Consider the following 22,360-nt stretch of genomic DNA (forward strand, 5'->3'; position numbering starts at 1 on the left):
GGTGAATCTTGGACCTTGTAAGGAATTTAATTTCAGAGGACCTGTGAGAAGTCATAACACCACCCTCAAGGAAAAAGATACAGTGATTCCCTGTGTCATGATTTTTACTGTAACCGTATGTTTTTAATTGGGGAATTAAAATTTGACAGTGCCCATATTTTTCTCCTAGGAAGAGTGGCTGACCTGCCAGAGAAACTGGCTTTACCTAGAAAGTATTTTCAATGCTCCAGACATTCAGAGGCAATTGCCTGCAGAGGCCAAGATGTTCCTTCAGGTGGATAAGTCATGGAAAGAAATCATGAGAAAGGTGAATCGGCTGCCTAATGCCCTTCGAGCCGCTACTCAGCCAGGTATGAAACAAAATTCCAAACAATCAAAAAGACTACAATCATCTAAAATGTTTCTCTGGGAATCTAATAACATATGGTCCATTCAACCCTTGATTCTAGTCAGCATGGATGACTAGGAATCCTTGCATTTGACACACTTGCTAAGCAATGTCAACAGAACACTGGACTTTTTTTTATTATCTCTCAGCTTAGTTTGTAGTTTTGGAAAAGGAGAATCTGCCTATTTTTGCTGTTTTTATGATTTGGGGGTGTTGCTTCAGTGTATCAGCGATGTTTTCATCTCGGAATTTTGACGATGAAACAAATATTTGCCTTCAGTCGATGTATTCTGTTAAAGCTCCTCCACAGATTTATAGCCACAAAAATGTCCACACCTTATTTTTAATGAATTCATTAAAACTAGTTAAAAATATTACCACTTATTACATTTCTAGTCTCAAGGTTGAAATGTGTCTTAATAAGTTCCATTTCTGTGGATGTGGAATCAAAGTCTTTCAGGGTGCACATATGTGGCTGTTGAACTTTATGCTTAAAGTAAAAGCCTTGGCAAGCTTGCCTGTTGTTCAGGAAATAGCAGCACATGGCCCATCCTGGTAAATATCCTCAGACAGCTTCCCTGCAGTTTGCTGGGCTATACTCTTTGCCCAAAAACTCTGACATAAGACAGAAATGGAAAAGAAATGTTACATGGAATAATAGAATTGAAAACTCTTTGGGTCTTTTCGAGGCAGCCCACATTCCTTGGCTCATGGCCTTCTTCCAGCCTGTAATCTCAGGACACTGACCTCTGTTTCTGTCATCATCTCCTTATCAGCCTCTGACCTTCCTGTCTCCTGCTTATAATGGCCCATGTATGATCAATCAGTCCACCAGACGATCCAGGACAGTCTCTCCATCCATGATCCTTAACTTAATCACACCTGCAAAGTTCTTTTCCATGTATACTAACATATTCACAGGTTTGGGGGATTAGGACATGAGCGTCTCTAGGGGGCCATTATTCTGTCTACTGCACTCACTTGTCATGTTGAAACATTTTGCTGTGAAAACAATATGTTAGATTACAGAGTGTTGTCCCAGTCTCTGCTAGACTTGTTGTAAAATATAACTTCTGAAATGAAAAAATATCTGATTCAAGAATACATCTGCTCTTAAGGATGTAAGATAAGAATAGAGACTTATATAGATCATTTCAGGGGATGATAAAGCTATGAAGAAAAATAAAGTAGGGTAAATGGGTGAGAGAGAGAGAGAGAGAGAGAGAGTGTGTGTGTGTGTGTGTGTGTGTGTGTGTCTGTGACAGAAGGCTTTTTTGATAAAGTAGCTTTTGAGCAGAAACCTGCAGGAACGAGGGAGTGAGTCATGTATGTGATCACAGGGAACATTGTTATAAAGGAGAAGGGAAGATCCAAGGCAAGGCTCCCAAGGTGAGTGCATGCTTCACATGCCAAATTGTTTGCAAGGAAGCCAATGCGAGCTGAAGTGGAATGCAGAAGAAGGGCTTAGGAGGTGAAGCAAGAGAGGCAAGAGTGCTTAGGTGGGGGACTGGGCATCAGACTGGGTCAGTGATTACATAGAGCCTTGGAAACCATGATCAAGACAGTGGATTTGATTCTTGGGCAGGTGGGGACACCAGCTACTATGATAAGCACCAAAACTACAAAGATAAACAAGACATGGATCCTATTCCTTAAGGAGCTGTAGTTTAGTGATAAAGAAATAGTATCCCATCACCACAATTTTGGCATTTAAAGATGGCAGAGGATACAGAAAAGATACCAGTAAGAAAATGACAGACAATGAGTAGGTACAGAGACTGGCTTGGTTTGGAGAGTCAAGGAGAAGGCAACTGCTTGGCTTTGGTTTTGTACTCCTAGCCCCCCAAAAGTGGGATACACCAGCTAAATATGTTTCATATTAAACATACTTGTTCATACTTGGTAAATACTTAATATTGTTATTAAAGTTAATAGTTAAAATTCTTAGTCAATTCCCCCCATTTTAATGTAATAGAGCATTGCTTTATCAAATAATACCAAAGCTTTTAAAATCTTAACAATATATTTTACTTTTACTTAAAATTATCTTTATTTTTCAGTTAACTTAGTACCTTTTATTGAAAAGACCATACCACTGCCATTGCATTTTATTTATTTATTTATTTATTTTTATTTCAATAGGTTTGGGGGAAGCAGGTGGTGTATGGTTCTATGAATAAGTTCTTTGGTGGTGATTTCTGAGATTTTGGTGCACCCACCACCCGAGCAGTGTACACGGCACCCAATGCGTAGTCTTTTATCCTTTTATCCCTCAGCTCCCTCCCATCCTTTCCCCTACTTGCCTAAGTCTATTGTATCATTCTTACACTTTTGTGTCCTCATAGCTTAGCTCCCACTGATGAGTGAGAACATATGATGCTTGGTTTTCCATTCCTGAGTTACTTCACTTGGAATAACGGTCTCCAAATCAATTCAGGTTGCTGCAAATGCCATTATTTCATTCCTTTTTATGGCTGAGGTAGTATGCCATGGTATATCTACACACGTTTTCTTTATCCACTCGTTGATTGATGTGCATTGGGGCTGGTTCCATATTTTTGCAATTGCGAATTGTGCTGTTATAAACATGGGTGTGCAAGAATCTTTTTAATATAATGACTTCTTTTCTTCTGGGTAGATACACAGTAATGGGATTGCTGGATCAAATGGTAAATCTACTTTTTAGTTCTTTAAGGATTCTCCACACTGTTTCCATAGTGGTTGTCTTAGTTTACATTCCCACCAGCAGTGTAAAAGTGTTCCCTTTCCACCACATCCACACCAACATCTATTTTTTTTTATTATAGCCATTCTTGCAGGACTAGGGTGGTATTGCATTGTGGTTTTGATTTGCATTTCCCTGATCATTAGTGATGTTGAGCATTTTTCATGTTCGTAGGCCATTTGTATACCTTCTTTTGAGAATTGTCTATTCATGTCCTTAGCTCACTTTTTGAAGGGATTGTTTGTTTTTTTCTTGCTGATTTGAGTTCCTTGCAGATTCTGGATATTAGTCCTTTGCCAGATGTACAGATTGTGAAGATTTTCTCCCACTCTGTGAGTTGTCTGTTTACTCTGCTTACTGTTTCTTTTGCTATGCAGAAGCTTTTTGGTTTAAGTCCCATCTATTTATCTTTGTTTTTGTTGCATTTACTTTTGAGTTTTGGTCGCATTTGCCTTTAGGTTTTGGTCATGAAGTTTTTGCCTAAGCCAATGTCAAGAGGGATTTTTCCAATATTATCTTCCAGAATTGTTATGGTTTCAGGTCTTAGATTTAAGTCTTTGATCTATCTTGATTTGATTTTTAGGTGAGAGATGAGGATCCAGTTTCATTCTTCTACATGTGGCTTGCCAGTTATCCCAGCACCATTTGTTGAATAGGGTATCCTTTCCCCACTTTATGTTTTTGTTTGCTTTGTCAAAGATCAGTTGGCTATAAGTATTTTGCTTTATTTCCAGGTTCTCTATTCTGTTCCATTGGTCTATGTGCCTATTTTTATACCAGTACCATCCTGTTTTGGTGACCATGGCCTTGTAGTATAGTTTAAAGTCAGGTAATGTGATGCCTCCAGATTTGTTCTTTTTGCTTAGTCATGCTTTGGCTATGTGGGCTCTTTTTTTGGTTCCATATGAAATTTAGAATTATATTTTTCTAACTCTGTGAAGAATTATGGTGTTATTTTTATGACAATTGCTTTGAGTTTATAGATTGCTTATGGCATTATGGTCATTTTCACAATATTGATTCTACCCATTCATGAACATAGGATGTGTTTCCATTTGTTTGTGTTGTATGATTTCTTTCAGCAGTGTTTTGTAGTTTTCTTTGTAGAGGCCTTTCACCTCCTTGGTTAGGTATTAGGTATATTTCTAAGTATTTTTTTGCAGCTATTTTATTTTTTTGCAGCTATTGTAAAAGGGGTTGGGTTCTTGATTTGATTTTCAGCAGGGTCACTGTTAGTGTATAGCAGAGCTACTGATTTGTGTACATTAACTTTGTATCTTGAAACTTTGCTGAATTCATTGATCAGCTCTAGGAGCTTTTTGGATAAGTCTTTGGGTTTATTTAACTTCTATGTATTTGTATGGTTTTGAGGATTCCTTTTGGAGTTGATTTCCAATTTTATTCCACTGTGGTCTGAGAGAGTACTTGATATAATTTTGATTTTCTTAAATTTATTGGGACTTGTTTTGTGTCTTATCATATGGTCTATTTTGGAGAATATTCTGTGCTGATGAATAGAATGTATATTCTGCGTTTGTTGGGTAGAATGTTCTGTAAATATCTGTTGAGTCCATTTGTTCTGGGGTATAGTTCAAGTTGTTTCTTGGTTGACTTTTGGCCTTGATGACCTGTCTAGTGCTGTCAGTGGAGTATTGAAGTCCCCCATTATTATTGTGTTGCTATGTCATTTCTAAAGTCTGGTAGTAATTGTTTTATAAATTTATAAATGTGGGAGCTCCAGTGTTAGGTGCATATATATTTAGAACTGTGACATTTTCTTGTTGGAAAAGTCCTCTTATCATTATATAAATCCTTCTTTGTCTTTTTTAACTGTTGTTGCTATAAAATTTGTTTTGTCTTAAATAAGAATAGCTGCTCCTGCCCACTTTTGGTGTCCATTTGCATGGAATATCTTTTTCCACCCCTTTACCTTAAGTTTATGTGAGTCCTTATGTGTTAGGTGAGTCTCTTGAAGACAGCAGTTACTGTTGGGACATCCAGATTGGTAAAGAGGGAGTCAAACTGTCAGCTTTTGCTGATGATGTGATTGTAATTTTTTTATTGCCATTGCAATTCCATGACTCATGTTAACTTTAGGTTTGGGTAATTCAAAGCATATTTTTATAAGAGTTTTATTAAATAGTTTTCTAGGGAGAAGATTCATAAATTGATTACATTTTAAAGTGATTTTTTTTTTCAGAAAAAAATTGATTTTAACACAGTTTTACCAATGCTATTTTTTTTAATGAACAGGACTTCTGGAAACTTTTCAGAACAATAATTCATTACTTGACCAAATTCAGAAGTGCCTAGAGGCATACTTAGAATCAAAAAGAGTTGTCTTTCCAAGGTAAGTTTATAAAGCAATCTAAGATATTTTTAGTAGTTATGACTGTCAATCAAGTTGAGGTTATAGTTATAACCTCAAAGCATCAAGGAACTAGAGAGAGAAACAAAAAAGATCTATGATAATGAAAATCCAACTAGTTATCGTAATTGTGGAGTATAAGTCTCAAGGATAAAATACAATATTCAATAAATAAGTGGGTAAGTAATATCCTGAAACAATTTTTTTTTAATTTTAATTTTTGTCGGTATATTGTAGGTGTGTTATGGGGGACATAACATGTTTTGACATAGGCATGTAATGCATAATAATCACATCGTGTAAAATGGGGTATCCATCCCCTCAAGCATTTATCCTTTGTGTTACAAACAATCCAGTTATACTCTTTTAATTATTTTTAAATGCACAATTAAATTATTATTATTCACTATTAAATTATTATTATTGTTGAGTATTAAATTAAATTATTATTGACTGTAGTCACCCTGTTGTACTATCAAATACTAAGTCTTATTCATTCTTCCTATTTTTTGTGCCCATTAAATATCCCCACCTCCCCATCCCCAACCCTTCCACTACCCTTCCCAGCCTCTGGTAACCATCCTTCTACTCTCTATCTCCAAGAGTTCAATTGTTTTTATTTTTAGATCCCACAAATTGAAATGATTCTTGATCACCCCATTGTTTTACTGTTTTATTGTTGAATGAATATGTGTGCCTGTGCACGTGTGTATATGTGGACAAATGTGTGTGAAAAGGTTAAGAGAGACCGGTGTTGCCTGAGCAATTTTTTTAGGTTAATTGGTGGGGATGCATGTTAAGCTCTCCAAGATGCCTAGTCTTGAGGAGAGTGAACCCCACCCTTTCTCATGGGCATAGCGAGCACCCTTAGCACATCTCTCTACCAAAAAATATTTCTATCTCTAGCTGTCCAGCCTCTCCAGATTTAACACTTTCATACCCTCAAGCGAGTGAGGACTCTGGAGTCTTCACCCATCTCCCCATGAGTCAGCCCCAGGTGACCTGACATCTCATTTTGAAATGTGACAACTCTAGTCCTAGAACTTCAGCCAGAACTGAAACTGAAATTTTAACATCTAGTTATATTACTTGGGAAAGGTTTGGTCAAAAACACAGAAGCCACTCTAGGTGTTTAGAGCAAGTTTCATGCAGGGAATTAGAAGTTTTCACTGGTGCTAGAGGCAGAAGAAGGGAAGAACTGAGGACCACTTTGAGGAAATCTGGAAATACAGGCAGAGGTCTCAGGGAAGTGCCACCAAAGTCTCGGCTTCCTGCAACAAGAAAGGGAGGGATTGTCAGGAGGACACCTGAAAACCAAGGATAAAATCCCACCAGCTTCAGTCGTCCATGCTCAAGTTGGGGAATAATGGCTTTGCCTCCTCCCACCTTCTCAGTCACATAGAAGAGCATTTCATAGGCAGCTTTTAATCTGAAACCTTACTGGAAAGAGATTCTAGAAATGTCATTCCAGCTTATCCCTGATGCAGGGATATTGCTTAGTTGACAATCAACAATCTAGAGCATTTACTAAATGCTGGTTTGTACATTTAGTCCTCCAAAACATGATGAGAGAGTTGGGGATAGGAACAGCAGTAAAAAGGACCCTTGATTGGAAAAAAAAAAAAAAAAAGTTTGAAAATCACTGTCTTAAACATTAATAGTTAATTGCTGTCATCTATTCTAGTATGAACTAGGATAGTCAGTTGGGATAATAAATCAAATTCCTTTTGAGTGATTTGGAGAGATTAAACATAATACAAGAACTATACTACATGAAGTCTGGCATTTAGAAGGTTTTTGGTTATCTAGAGCAGGGACAATTTTTTTTCATAAAAGGTCACATAGTAGATATTCAAGGCTTTGTAGGCTTTACAGTCTCTGTAGTCAGGTCCGCTATTGTAGCACAAAAGGAGCCACAGACAGTATGTCTGCATGGCTGTGTGACAATGAAACGTTATTTACAAAAACAGGTGGTGGGCCAGATTTGGCCTGGGGCTGTAACTTGCCAACCCCAATTTATAGCAAAATAATCTTCTGTAAGTTTACAATTTCCTTTACCTATCTTGCTAGTAATAATATGGAATATATATAAATGTTTTATTTCTACATAGGTATAGCCTCACATGGCTGGAAATAGTGTGCTGGCAAAATTATATTATGCCAATTTTCACAGTAGCACATACTGCAGGGAATATCAAATGCCTTTGGGTTAAGAGAATGGCCCAGTACACATTCACACAACCCAGTAAGGTTCTCCTGCAACCACCCATCCATCTGTTAACTCTTCAGCAAATAATGTATTGAATACCAGGTATGTGTGACATACTAGGCTAGATTTTAGGGAAAACAAATAATCTTCACTCTGGAGGCTTAAAGCCAGGTAAGACAGATATGTGAACACATCCGTTTCTAGTATTTTTACAATTTTATGAACAATATCTATCTTTTATGTACTAGACACTAATTCTAGGTGTGCATCGTCACACCTAAATGCATCATCACTAATTTTCACAGAAATCATGTTTAGAGATATGTGGCTTCCCCAGAAACTCATGACCAGTATAATTGGAGGTCCAGGAAATTGGTGGACAGGGAAGAGATGTGGCTAAGGAATTTATCTTTTATGTCTATCTAAGACTTTACTTCAATTTCAAGTTATATTTTAAGGATGTTCTTTAATCCAGGTTTTACTTCTTGTCAAATGATGAACTTCTGGAGATTTTGGCCCAGACACGAAATCCAGAGGCTGTGCAGCCACACTTAAGGAAATGCTTCGACTCCATTTCAAAGCTTGAATTTGCTCTCATGCCTCCTGCCGAAGGAAAGATTCCTGGTATTTATGGAGAACCAGAAAAGGTTTATACTAATGATATTTTAGCAATGCTGTCACCAGAGGGAGAAAGGGTGAGGTGCTTTTGTTTATATTTCTTTATTGATGAACTTTGTTATTCTTCTAGGGTTATTCTCACTCTAAGTATACAGGTACTCTGTTGGCTCAGCAGTTTCAAGGATAACCAAGATAAAATTCTTGCCCTTAAAGAGCTCAAAGTCTAACAGAGAAGTAGTCGAACAAACAACTGAAAATCATTACAGAAAATGCAGTAACAAAGACATGTGTTCTGTTGTTGGAAATAGAGTGGAGAAAACTAGAACCATGTCTTATTTAACTCTCCACAAGAGACACACTAGTGGACTGGTTAAGAGTACTAGTTCTACTATCAGGCCGCTTGGACTAAGTCCCACCCCTTAATCTCAGCCAAAAGATGGGGATTAGTAATTGTTTCTGATTAATGGAATGATGAGCCTGTTCAGGGGATAGTGTATGTAAATTACTTAAAGCAATACCCTGTGAGCACTATTTAAGTGTTAGTTGCTGGCAGCAGCATCTCCAGGGCACTGCACAGCCCCTGGCATATGGGGAACACCAAGAGAGTGTATGTATTAGCATTACTATGAGGAACCAAGTGACTTCACGGAGGAGAGCCATGCATATGCACACACACACACAAAGTCAAGTATGATGGAAGAGGGAGTATCTTCTACGTGGGCATGGGAGACATTTCAGACACAGGAACTGTGCAGGGAAATGCTAAGGAATTGGGTCCAGTAAGAACACAGTGGTGTATCTATGGGAACATATAGACATTTTATTTGTTCTGAATTGATCCTCTTGTAAAAGAATTTGCACATCACTGGTGCAGAAGAGAAGGGGGAAGGCCAAGGATAGAATCTTGGGAAAACATGAAATTTAAAGAGAGGTTGGAAGAAGAGCAGATGAAGGAAGCCAAAACAACCATGACAGTCAAGCCATTGGAAGTCCAAAAAAATAGATACAAGAACTGAAAAGTGTCATTTGGAATTTTCAGTTGGGAGGACATGGGAAAACTTGAGAATAGAAGTGATCAGGGACAAAAATCAGATAGCATCAAGTAGGAAAGTGAAAATAAGTGCAGAAATCCATGCAGTGCATATAGACTCCTCTTTCAGAGAGTTGACTCCAAGTGCAAGCAGTAAAATAAAGCAATAGGTGGGGTGAAAGGAAATAGATGCATAGTGGAATGTCAATAGAAGTTTCAGTATTTGTGGTCAGGCTTCAGCGTTTATGTAGCTTAGGATTCTGTCATGGAAATACAGAAGGCATACAGCTTACAAGTCCCACACAAGCCACTTTATCAATGCTCTGATTACCTTTTAGGTTAGCTTGGGGAAAGGCCTCAAGGCCCAAGGCAACGTAGAGGAATGGCTTGGTAAAGTGGAAGAAGCCATGTTCACATCTCTGCGTCACCTGTGCAAAGCTGCCATCGCTGACTATCAGGGGAAACTGAGGACAGACTGGGTGGTCGCTGGCCACCCTTCTCAAGTAACTCACACTCACATTTCATATCTCTGAATTCTTTTTTGGTGATATGCGTCACATATTTAAGAAAGATGTTTTCTTGCAGGTTATCCTGACCGTTTCTCAAATTATGTGGTGCCGTGATTTGACTGAATGTCTGGAAACAGAACACAGTAATCATATAGAGGCCCTGGAGAATTTTGAAAAAGTAAACTTTGAGGTGAGATCTGTAACAAAGTGACATTGTTGTCTCGCAAGATGGTCTTAGTGGGTTTTTTTTTAAAGCATAGTTAATGCAAATTCACTTTATTTCAGAAATTCTAATGCTCTGACATTTGTAATAGCTCTTACAAAGCTTTAGAATTCTAAAATTATTTGTGTTTTACATTTTTTAGAGACACTATCTTAATATTTGTGTAGTATTTATGTGAATATTTGTGAAAATAGGAGGAAAAACAATTCCAGAACAAAACACCAGGGTTATAATGGTTTGCAACTTTTAAGGACAAACTGTATTCACTAGTTCCTGGATACCGCTCAGGGAAGTTTTTTCAGTCCAGGAAAACCTCCAGATTCATGCCATTACTATTTCTAGGCTCTAATTCTATTTCTGCTATTTTGTAAAACTCTCAGACAACTGACAATAAAACAATAAATAATTCAATGAATTTAAATATTATCAAGAACTTTTAGCTATAGCTAGGAAATGCTATTTTACTAAATAGCATTTAAATAGCACTAAAACTTTATACTTGTTGAACAGCAACTCCACATTTCCTCCTCTCCCTAGCTCCCTGTAATCACCATACTACTCTTTTTCTATGAATTTAACTATTTTAGATACTTCATATGAATAGATCATGCAGGATTATCCTTCTATGACTGACTCATTTCATTTAGCTTAATATCCTCCAGGTTTATTCATGCTGTCACATGTCATGGGATTTCCTTTTTTTAAGTCTGAATAATAAATACTTCATTGTATGTGTATACCACATTTTCTTTTATTTTTTTCTTTTTTAAGAGACAGGATCTCACTCTGTTGCCCAGGCTGGAGTGCAGGGTTGCGATCATAGCACGCAGCTAATTATTTTTATTATTATTATTTTTTGTAGAGACAGGGTCTCACTGTATTGCTCAGGCTGGTCTCAAAAGCTTCCCTCAAGCGATCCTCCTGCCTTGGCCTCCCAAAGTGCTGGACTACAGGCATGATAATCATGCCCAGCTCACATTCTCTTTATCCATTCATCCATTGATGGGCACTTACGTTATTTCCACATTTTGGCTATTGTGAATAATGCTGCAATGAACATAGGAGTGCAGATAGTCTCCTCCAGATCCTGACTTCACTTCTTTTGGATGTGTACCAGAGTGGGATTACTGGGTCATATGGTAGTTCCATTTTTAATTTTTTCAGGAGCCAGCACATTGTTTTCCATAATGGCTGCACCATGTTTATATTCCCAAGGCAGCATACCAGGGTTCTCTTTTCTCCACACCCTTACCAACATGGGTTATCTTTTGTTTTTTTGGTAACAGTCACCCTAACAGTTATGAGGTGGCATCTCATTATGTTTTTGATTTGCATTTCCCTTATGATTAGGGATGTTGATCATTTTTTCATATACCGGGTTAGCCCTTTGTGTGTCCTTTTCTGATAAATGTCTATTCTGTTCCCTTACTCATGTTTTAATTGGGTTATTTGGTTTTTGCTCATAAGTTGTAGGAGCAATTAGACCCTTGTCTTACACCATACACAAAAATCAACTCAAAATGGATTAAGGATTTAAATGTAAGACCTGAAACTGTAAAATCCCTAGAAGAAGACATAGGGGAAAACTTTGACATTGGTGTTGGCATTGATTTCTTGGATATAACACCAAAAGCACAAGCAACAAAAGGAAAAATAGATCAATGGGATTGCATCAAATTTAAAAGCTTTTGCACAGCAGGGAAACCATCAACAGAGTGAAAAGGCAACCTGGAGAACAAAGGAAAATATTTATAAACGGTATATCTTGTAAGGACCTAGGCCTACTCTTTAACTCCAAATTCAATTCTACTTCCAAGAAATAGTACATTTTTAAAGATTCACCCTTGAAAACAGAAAAATGAAACAACCTAATTGAATAAAACAACTTTATTGAAATAAAACAACTTTATATATTTATATGTAAATATTCAATAAATATTTATTTATTGAATTAAACAACTTTATTGAAGTAAGAGAAAACACTCTCGTGAAATTCTTCAAAGAAATTTCATCTCCATAGCATCAGAAAAGAGAAATGACTCCCTAAAGAAAGTTCCTTTGCCTCTGTGTAGAGGTGGTCCCTCATCAGGGTTGGCCCAAGTGACATTTCAGCATAATGGTGCAAGGTCCTCAGAGGCGCTACTCTTCTTTGAAAAAGATTTAATTATTTAGGTAAAAATCAAGTAAAAATTTAGCTAACTGTTTCTGAAAATGTTTTCATTTAACCAGTCATTGGCTAGGTTAAAATGCTCAGATTTTCTGATTATTAATGGGAAAACCACCCCTAAAACTGAAGAGTATCACCTTTAACCACATTTCATTTTTAGGGAGGACACTCTCCTCTAGAGAATCATCACATAGTGGTTAAGAATGTGGGCTTTCCTCAAGGCAAATGTCTACTCAGGTCTCATTTTTGCTACTTCGTAACTGTGTGACTGCCATCAAGTTACTTATGCTCTCTGACCTTCAGTTTCCTCAAATGTACAAAAGGGGTAAAGATAGTATTTCTTTCACAGAAGTCTTATGGGAATTAAGTAAAAGTATTGTCCTGTTTGGTCACAAAATTACAGATTCTTAAAATTAGCTGGTTTTTAGCAATGTCTCTCCAAATTGAATGGTGAAAGAGATAATGTATATATGTAAGCTGATATTGGAAAATTCACCATGACAATTGTTTTTATTTGTAGAGATTAAATGCCCTGGCTGCAATAGTTCGAGGCAGTCTTCCTAAATTACACAGAAACATCCTAACTGCATTGATTACTATTGATGTGCATGCAAGAGATATAGTCACTGAACTTGTTCAATCCAAGGTAACTGTTTCATTTAAGTAAAATTATATACTTCTTCCTGAAATTAGTGTATCTAATATGTATATCACATATAGGTGGAGACAGTTGAATCTTTTGACTGGCAGAGACAACTGCGCTATTACTGGGATGTGTACCTGGATAATTGTGTGGCTAGAATGGCGCTCTCTCAGTACACTTATGGCTATGAATACTTGGGTGCATGCCCAAGATTGGTTATTACTCCACTCACAGTAAGTTATTAATCACTTAGGTTAATATTGACACGAGTGCTTTTCAATAAAAAATCTTGAAAAGTTTCATATGACATTAACTCTTGAAAGAATTTATTATGAATACATCTTTGTAAAGCAAAGATTTGCATTATTTAATTATGTGCATGGATCTTTTGGTATATTTCAATTGCTATATTTTTCATAGAAAATAATAATCCTTCCCCCATAGAAAGGAAATGACTTAGTTTGTGGCCAGAGTTGTTTCCATTCGTATTGACAATTTATTGCTTTCTTCAGGATCGCTGCTATCTTTGCCTCATGGGAGCTTTGCAGCTTGACCTTGGGGGTGCACCAGCTGGTCCTGCCGGCACTGGGAAAACAGAGACTACCAAAGATCTGGCAAAAGCTCTTGCCATCCAGTGTGTGGTCTTTAACTGTTCGGATGGTTTGGACTACAAGGTACAGTTCTTGCATCTGAATGTTAACATTAAGTGTTTTATGTGTCTTTCTCTATTTGCAACATGGCATAACAAAATAAGGCAAGAACGGAGTGATGACAAGCAAGAGAAAAGAAATGGGGCAAATAATGGTTAAAGTGGAATAAATAGAGCAAGGGAGAAGAGTCAACACATGGTGGTCTGGGTAGTCTGGATAAGAATCAAGGCCAGGGGATGATTTGTCAAATGGTGAAAAAATAAAAAATCTGTACATGTCGGTAAGAAGAAAGAAACGAGATGAGGTACAAGATAGAATAGCAGGGAAACCAAAGAACAAGGACTAAGCTTACAGTAGGAAATTGGCAATTTAGAGAATGGTGTATTGAACATGAAATATGTGGGAGGTGAGAATTCATGGTAAGGTTTTTCAATACAGTGGTTCTCAAACTTTTTGGTCATGGGACTCATTTACACTCTTAAAAATTATTGAGACTTCCAAAGAGCTTTTGTTCATGTGGGTTACATCTGTTGATATTTACCATGTTAGAAAAAATTAAATAAAATATGTTTTATATATTTATTTGTTAAAAAATAACAGTAATCCCAGTATATGTTAACATAAACATGTTTTTTTTAAAAAAAAAAAGACTTCCAAACAAAAAACATTGTCCCACTGTTTTATATTTTTTAAAATCTCTAATATTTTCAAAATATTGCCATTATGCTAATATTTGGCATAATAGAAGATAGCCAGATTCTCCAATTTGCTTCTACATTCAGTCTGTTGAGGTATGTTTTTTTGGTTGAACATTTGAAGAAAATCTAACCTCACGTAGATATGGACTCTGAAAAGAGGAATTTTTTAAAGAACCTTTTCAGTTAATTGTTTATACTCTTCTTTGAACTACACCAAAACTTGACATATGTTAGTTTCTTAAAGGTTATTTGCTATGTAAAAACTGAAACCATATCCACATCTTTTCGTACTCTGTACTCTCATGAGAGAGTGAGAATGAAAAAGGCATATAACACCTTAGTATTATTATGAAAACACTTTGGCCTCACAGATCCCCTAAAAAAAACTCATGGATTTGCAGGGATCCTTGTTTGGCTTTATTTCTTCTGGTGGTTGCTATTTAAACTGTAGAAACATACATTTGTTTCTATATTTTTATGTACCCACTTTGGACACTATTTGCCAACACATTAAATAGGTGAGGATTTTATTAGACACAACTTTGTGTGTCTAATGAAGTTGGACTTTCTATTTCAACCTCACTTTTACCATGTCAAGTTTTATAAAATTTGTATTTTATTCTATAACTAAATTATATCTTCATTGCTTTGTCTGGGGGCTGAACATAAAAATGTAAATCCCTTATACAGCACTTATAATATCAAAGATTGTTCATAGTGGAATTTAATAGAATAATTGGCCCCATAGAGAAAGATCAATACATACATCACAAACCCCTGCCATTCAAAGTAGACATCCTAAGCTTCAGGGTTAGTGGACTGTGTTTTCTTTCTACTTTCTTTACTTCTTCTAGAACCTTTACTTTTCTCTTTTTTTATTTTTTATTTTTTATTTTGAGACAGAGTCTTGCTCTATTTCCCAGAATGCAGTGGCTTAATCTCGGCTCACTGCAACCTCCACCTCCAGGGTTCAAGCAGTTCCCTGCCTAAGCCTCCTGAGTAGCTGGGATTACAGGTGCCCACCACCATGTCTGGCTAATTTTTGTATTTTTAGTAGAGATGGGGTTTCACCATCTTGGCCAGGCTGGTCTGGTCTTGAACTCCTGACCTCGTGATCCATCCACATTGGCCTCCCAAAGTGCTAGGATTACAGGTGTGAGCCACCGCATCTCGCCAGAACCATTATTTTTCCAACTTCTGTGTGCTGTGAATCACCCGGAGATATTTATTAAACTACATATTCTGATCTGCAGGTCTGGGGTGGAGCCTGAAATTATGCATTTCTGACATCCGCCAAGGTGGTGCAAATCGATACTGGTCCACTTTGAGAAGCTAAGCCCTAGACCGTGGTTCTGAGAGCATGAACCCTGAACCAACAGCATTAGCATCACCTGACAACTTGTTGGAAATGCAAATTATAAAGCCCCACCTCAGACCTACTTAATCAGAAACTTTGGAGCTAGAGCACTGCAACGAGAGGCCTTTTTGAAACAAACTTCCAGGTGATTCTGATGCACACTGAGATTTCAGGACCACTGTTCTAGAGTAGATTCAGCTGCCACTGTTGTTTGTATTTCAGTTTTGCGTCTTTCTTACATTTCATTTTAATTTTGTTGGAATACTTCCTTGAGCAATTTTTTTCCCATTCAAGTTTATAAATATTCTGTCTTTACTGAGTCATCCTACTTGATTGATAATTTGTAGAGGATGGAATAATAGGTTTAAAATAATTTTCTCACCTGACTTTGAAGGCCTCACTTCATTGTCTTCTAGTATGCATTTTGCTAATGAAAAAACTGATCATGGCTTAATAAATTTTGGAGGTTTAGTAATATTTTGCTTCCTCTCTATCTCTGGCAGCTTATAGGATTTTCTCTTGATCCTCGGTATTGTGGAAATCTACCAGGATGTGTCTAGATAAGATAATTTTCTTTATTCATTTGGCTTGTCATTTTGGGGAGCTCTTGAATGAGAAACATATGTCTTTCTTCAGCCTAGTGAGACCTTATTTTATTGCTTCTTTGCTTATCATTATGTCTCTGTTCTCTGCTCTGGACCTCCTACTTCTATTCTCCACTTCTCTTAAATACTCTCATATTTTCTCTTGCTTGTTGCTAATTTTCTTGTTATTTGTTTAGATTGCTAAACACGTAAACCCACTTATTTTATATTTTAAGCAACAATAAAAATAAATAAACTTATTGAAAGGTTACTGAGATAGTGGGATATCTCACGGAATCCAGAGAAGAGGTGAGCATGACTGAGGCTGAGTAGGAACTAGGGCAGCCAACTCCTTGGCATTGGGAACTTTAGAGCCTTCTCTCTAGAACCTTGCCAAGAAAACAGCAAGGTCACATTTCGAGTTTTGAAAGTAGGATTCTAATTGGCAAAGTGGGTTCAAGTGATCACCCCTAGATTCCTGAGCAATAGCCAGAAGAAGGGGGTATAGTCTGACTCGTACAGGCATGGATGGCTGTAAGCAGTTTCCAGAGAAAGAGGAATGGTATCCTCTAAGGGTTTCTGCGACATAAGATTTCTAAGCAAAACAAGACTGTCTCCAAGGGCTATTCTTTTCTGCCTTAAATGTCCCTTCATGTGTGGATGTTCCCCAGGGCTCTGACCAGTCACCTTTTCCTGTTTTCTCTACCTGCTTTTTCCGATTCCTGACAACTTCATAAGAGACAGGAGAGATTTGGGCAGGAGGAGGTTACACTGCAGATCCTTGGTCAGATGCACTGCCTTTCCCCAGACCTAGTTCCTGCTCCTCCAGGAACTCTCTTGCCCTAAAGTTTTCCTCAGGATTTGGTCTCCTTTGAAGCTCTTCCTTTCTACAAAAATCAAACGAAACATTCAAGCACTGGGTTGAGACTTTGTGTTTAGACTCAGCAGAAGACATATTATCTAATTTACCTTCCCAGCATTCCTCTGTGATAGGTGTTGTCATCATTGCACAGATGGGAGTGAGATTTGGAGCAGTGAAGTAACTTGCCAGTGGTCACTACTAGAAAATGGCAGAGAAAGAATTTCAACATGTCCTTTGATTCAAGTCAAATGTTCTCTCCCATTTAAAATAAAAATACATATTATATGCAAATTTAGAAACATAAAAAGATATAAAGAATAAAATAATGAATATCTACTTAGCCATCTCCCAGCTAAGAGATAAAATGTTACCAGCGCACTTGAAATCCTCTGTCTCTCTTCACCAGGAGTAACTTCTATTCTGAATTTCGGGGTTATCATTCACATGTGTGCATATGTATGTGTGTAGTCCTAAATTTAAAACATAGTATCATTCTGTGTGCTACATTCTACATTTTGGTTTTTCCACTGAGCACTTTGTCTATGAGATTCATCCAGGCTAATACTATAGCTCTATTTTTTTAATTCATTTTCACTGCTCTGTTTTTATGATTTTTTTCATCCATTCTCTTTCTGATAGGTATTTGGGTTGTTTCTAATATAGTATTTGCTACTGTAAGCAATGCTGCAATAAGCATTATTATACAGGTCTCCAGGTGAATGGGTGCATGGTTTATCTGGCTTGGAATATAGGAGTTGGTCTCAAGGTACATATACGTATCATATTGACTCAATAAGGACAAATGCTTCTTCCGTGATTGTGGTAATTTATACTCCCCCTGCAAATGTGTAAGAGCTGCCTGTGCTCCACGTGCTTGCCCATGCTTTCAGGTTCCATAACTGTTGTCAGTCTGAGGAGTATGAAATGGTATCCCATTGTATTCCCCTGGTTACTAGTGAGGTTGAATGTCTTTTCAAATGTTTATACTCTAGGATTTCTCATCTGTGAAATACCTATTTACATCTTTCCCCCATGTTCTCTTGGCTTGCTTATGCTTTTTTAAATTGATTAATAGTGTTTTTAATATGTTATTGATACTGATTTCTTCTCTCAGTTAGGTATTATCTCTTAGTTCTGTCCTCTAAAAAGGGACATTGACAGCCTAAAAATAGTGATCACCTCTAGTACCCAGACTGTGGTCTTAAGCACCTTTTCCTACTGAAAGTAGCCAGAGCTGGCTCTAGGTCTGGGGCAGGAAATGCATAAAATGAGCCTGCAACATCCTGTCGTGTCTGAAATAGCAACAACAAAATACTAAAAATTAATGTGACCATATCAATAATCAGAATGTTACTAAAGAGGATCTCATTGACCAAAGATGGGACAATGCAAGAATGATAATAATAACTGGAATGGATCAAAACACATAAAACATTTTTAAATTCATGAATATACAATGATTAACCAAAAAATGTAAAACAAAAAACTCATTGATTACCTTAGAGGTTTTCAGGGAAACAACTTATTTGAAAAATTGATGAAGAAAAAGAATTAAGTATTTATCCTGCCTTTTCTGTGGACTGTTTTTTGGTGTAATAAAAAAGTTGATGAGGAAAAATTTTTATAGAATAATCACAACTAATAAACGCAGAAGGGATGATAACATTAGAAATTACCGTTTTGCAACCTTTCAAAAATAATATGTCTAGCAATGGCCATCATTGCTAAAACCACTAAAGACTAATTGGAAAATTTGTAATGGATGAATCAGGCTAGTAATCCACTGATCACAACTTTGACAATCAAACAATATGTATCTCCTGTTATGATATACAAGCTATGAATTATTCCTGTTCAAAAAAAATTAAACTTCAACCTAATGAATCTAATGGAGTCTCTAGATTTAAATACCAGTTTTCAAGAAGTACAGGTGTGTGAGATAAAGGACCATGTTAACACCACAAGAATACAATCAGCTAAATATGGAATCAGGGGAATTCTATAGGGCAAATAACTTACAGACCTTCAAAAATAAATCACATAAAAGAGAGAGGATTCAGGGAACTGCTATAAATTTAAAGAGATTTAAGAGACACCGTAACCAAATGCAATGTTTGTACCTTGCTTGTATCTTTATCGGAACAAACCAATTGTAAAAGGACAATATCTGTACCATTGAGGACAATTGAACAAGATATTAAATAATTATTGGGTTTTTCTTTTGAGTAGGTTAGCAGTATTGATTTGGATAATTTGGAGGTTCTTTTGTGTTACAGAGTTTACTGTGAAATAATATGACGTCTAGGGTTTGCTTTAAAATAACAACAAAAAATGTTGGAGAGTATTTTGAAAATAGCAGAATGTTGGTAATCGTTAAGCTGGGTGGCATATACCTTCTTTCACCTCTTGTGTATGTTTGAAATTTTTCAAAATAAAAGGTTTTTTTTAAGTAGAAATCATCACAAAATAAAATGATAGAAATAACACCAAAACTTATTTCTGATGTCAATTAATTGCTACACAATTCATCTCTGAAAAATAAAACAAAACAAAACAAAATAGCCCCTGACTGCTATCCGCTGAGAGCTGACCTGATTCAGACTATTTGCTTCTCTGGTTGAACACAAACAATTTCACAGACCACCAACTACAGACCAGGTCACGATGCATCCATTATGGAATGAGATGCCATAATCGTGTCTGAGAACACACAAGAATGCTGTGCAAACCACAAAAAATAATCTAATATCCCCCTCTCCAGGCTAAGCTGTGTAACTGCTTCACCTTTACCAATGACAGCCTCAGCCTCCTGTATAATGTTATTATGATATCCATCATAAACTTGCCCCTGCTTCCTACCAGAACCTAATCCACAGTGTTGTGGATTGAATTGTGTCCCATCAAAATATGTTCAAGTCTTCATGCCTAATATCTGTGAATGCTACCTAATCTGAGTCTTTACATTTATAAAAACTCAGATGTTTAAAATGAGGCCATACTGGAATTCTACAGGCCCTAATCCAATAACTAACTAGTGCCTTTGTAAGAAGAGAAAAATGTAGATATAGATACACAGAGAGAAGTCAGCCAAGTGAAGATACACAGGAGGTAGAGATCAGAGTGATGTAGTACAAGAAGCCAAGGAATCCCAAGGGTTGCCAGCAACCACTAGAAGCTACCAAGAGGCAAGAAAGAATCCTACCCCCAAGAGCCTTCAGAATGAGCATGGCTTTGTTGATACCTTTATTTCAGACTTCTAGCCTCTAGAACTGTGAGAGAATAAATTTCTGCTGCTTTAAGCCCTTCAGTTTATGGCAATTTGTTATAGTAGCTCTTAAAAACTAATAGAGCAAAACTCTTCTTCACTGACCCTTTCCCAGAATTTTCTAACACAAGCCCAAATCCTATGACAAGTCCTCCTAATACCCTTTTACTGAGAGAAATCTTGGTTCCCCACAGAGTGTGGTCTCCCTTGTTGGAACGAGTGGTAAACCCAATTGTGTCTGACTACAGGTGCATCCTGGTTGTCTCTAGCCTGTAGGCATTGACCCTGTCCTTCACTTTTGTTGAAAACAAAGAATTGGAGATCACCTGACTTGAAAAAGTATTTGTTAACCAGTCAGTCATTGCAAGCATTCCTGCGTTCATGATCGATATTTGGAACTGCTCCTTTGTTTGGCACCCTGGAGGTTTTTGCATCCTGGGGCAATGCATCACAGTAAGATCTGGTTTGGATAAGAGCAAGGCTGCTGGTATCATCTGCTGAGCCTCTACACCTGTGGCACCCGTTCACCAAGTCACCAGCCATGTCAGGGCTGGATTTCAACCCCCCCACTCTCCTCCTCAGCCAGGCACAAACTGCAGAGCCAGGAGTGGCAGAGAAAGAGGATAATTTTTGAAGAGCAAATGGAAATGAAGAACCACCATGACCACAGACATGTTCTCAAAGAGAAAAATATTAGCAAAGAGTCTGTGTCACAGATCAAGATCTGGAATTTTCTTTGTTACTTCCTTTAAAACTGTTCAAAAAGTATCCCTTGGGAAGTCTCCACGTATGCCGGGACTTACATGTATGCTAAGTATGAAGACCATTCCTCTACAATATGGAAGCATTCTGCAGCTTTGTTGTACAGAACACCAACTTGGTCTTTAGTCCTGTCCATGCTATCATTCCATGCATTCATTCAACTTCTCTTACCTTGGCTATATTATTACTAATTTCCAGGGACTGTTTCTTATCTCTGACTAATTCCTTTTTTTAGAGTATCTTGTTTTATTTTAGGAATGTGTTTCCCTCCCAGATCTCTCTGAGGATTCCATTTCAATTTTGTAAAATTACTTTCTGTTCCCTAAATTATCTCCACTTTCTCCAAAGTTGCCCGTTAGTTTATTCTTCTCATTCCTTCTCTTTCTTGAATCTTCACCTATTGGTTCATAAGTATAGATGAAGGACTAATTTAATTAGTTTAAACAGCTTGTTTCCCCCAAATGCCCCTTCCTTGAATGAAAGAACTACCAAGAGCTCTGTGGGAGTATAGAATGTGTGGCCAGCAGGCTTCTCCATAGAATGTATGCACACGGAGCAGCCAGTAAGTGAGAAAGCCCACATCGAATGCCAAATAATAAGGATTTTCCTTCTAAAGTAGTACATTTCAGTGGGTTTCACTTTATTTTATTATTTTTGAATCTCGGTGACTGAAGTGGAAGTCTGGAACCATCTTTCTCTCCTTGTCTCTGCTTTCCTTATCTCCCAAGCCTAATGTCGTCTCCCAGTATCTACCAATATTAATATCTCCCAATATTAATATCTCCCCAAGGCAGATCTCCCCCTTTGCTTGTGAGGCTGTCCTTCATTTTAGCCTGGTGGGGATGTCAGCACTAAAATCTGAAGAGCCCTGTTTACTCTGCTTGGGGTGAGAGGAAGGCAGAATAGAAAGAGGAAGGACCCATAAATCCAATCATTCCAAGTGTGGATCTTTGCCTCATTTCCAAATATTTCTCTAGGGCCTGTGTCTGCTTTTCTGCATGTATGTATTCATGTTGCATGTATTGCAACTTGCGTGTATTGATGTTGGGTTTGGAATTTCTTAGAGGCCTCATGAAGGGCATTACTTCCCTCCCTCTGTTTTGGGGCTACAATTCTCTCTTCTCAGTTGAACAATCTGTTTCCCTATACTTTCCATATTCCAGCTTTTTTTTTTTTTTTTTTCAAAACTTTCTTCCTGCTGGTTTCCCTTTCCATTATGTTTTTATCAAGCAGGTACAGGTATAAGTGTGGTCACAGAAAAGAAGAGAGATATGCACACAGATCTATCAGTATTTCTGTGAT

At 37.3% G+C, this 22,360-nt stretch overlaps 1 protein-coding gene across 6 annotated transcripts in view; it reads left to right on the plus strand.

The window, feature by feature from the left end:
- Nucleotides 1-22,360, plus strand: part of DNAH6 (dynein axonemal heavy chain 6) — a 342,612-nt gene that overhangs the window by 137,331 nt on the left and 182,921 nt on the right. For all 6 annotated transcript variants that reach the window (XM_058428736.1, XM_058428735.1, XM_058428738.1 and 3 more), the window contains 8 exons: nucleotides 170-350; nucleotides 5,367-5,463; nucleotides 8,166-8,385; nucleotides 9,677-9,841; nucleotides 9,924-10,037; nucleotides 12,758-12,883; nucleotides 12,958-13,113; nucleotides 13,393-13,554. In XM_058428736.1, coding sequence (XP_058284719.1) covers nucleotides 170-350; nucleotides 5,367-5,463; nucleotides 8,166-8,385; nucleotides 9,677-9,841; nucleotides 9,924-10,037; nucleotides 12,758-12,883; nucleotides 12,958-13,113; nucleotides 13,393-13,554 — 1,221 coding nt within the window. The remainder of the gene's footprint in view (nucleotides 1-169; nucleotides 351-5,366; nucleotides 5,464-8,165; nucleotides 8,386-9,676; nucleotides 9,842-9,923; nucleotides 10,038-12,757; nucleotides 12,884-12,957; nucleotides 13,114-13,392; nucleotides 13,555-22,360) is intronic.

The sequence above is a fragment of the Hylobates moloch genome, unplaced genomic scaffold, assembly GCF_009828535.3.
Source record: "Hylobates moloch isolate HMO894 unplaced genomic scaffold, HMol_V3 SCAFFOLD_15, whole genome shotgun sequence".
In the NCBI taxonomy this organism is placed as follows: domain Eukaryota; kingdom Metazoa; phylum Chordata; class Mammalia; order Primates; family Hylobatidae; genus Hylobates; species Hylobates moloch.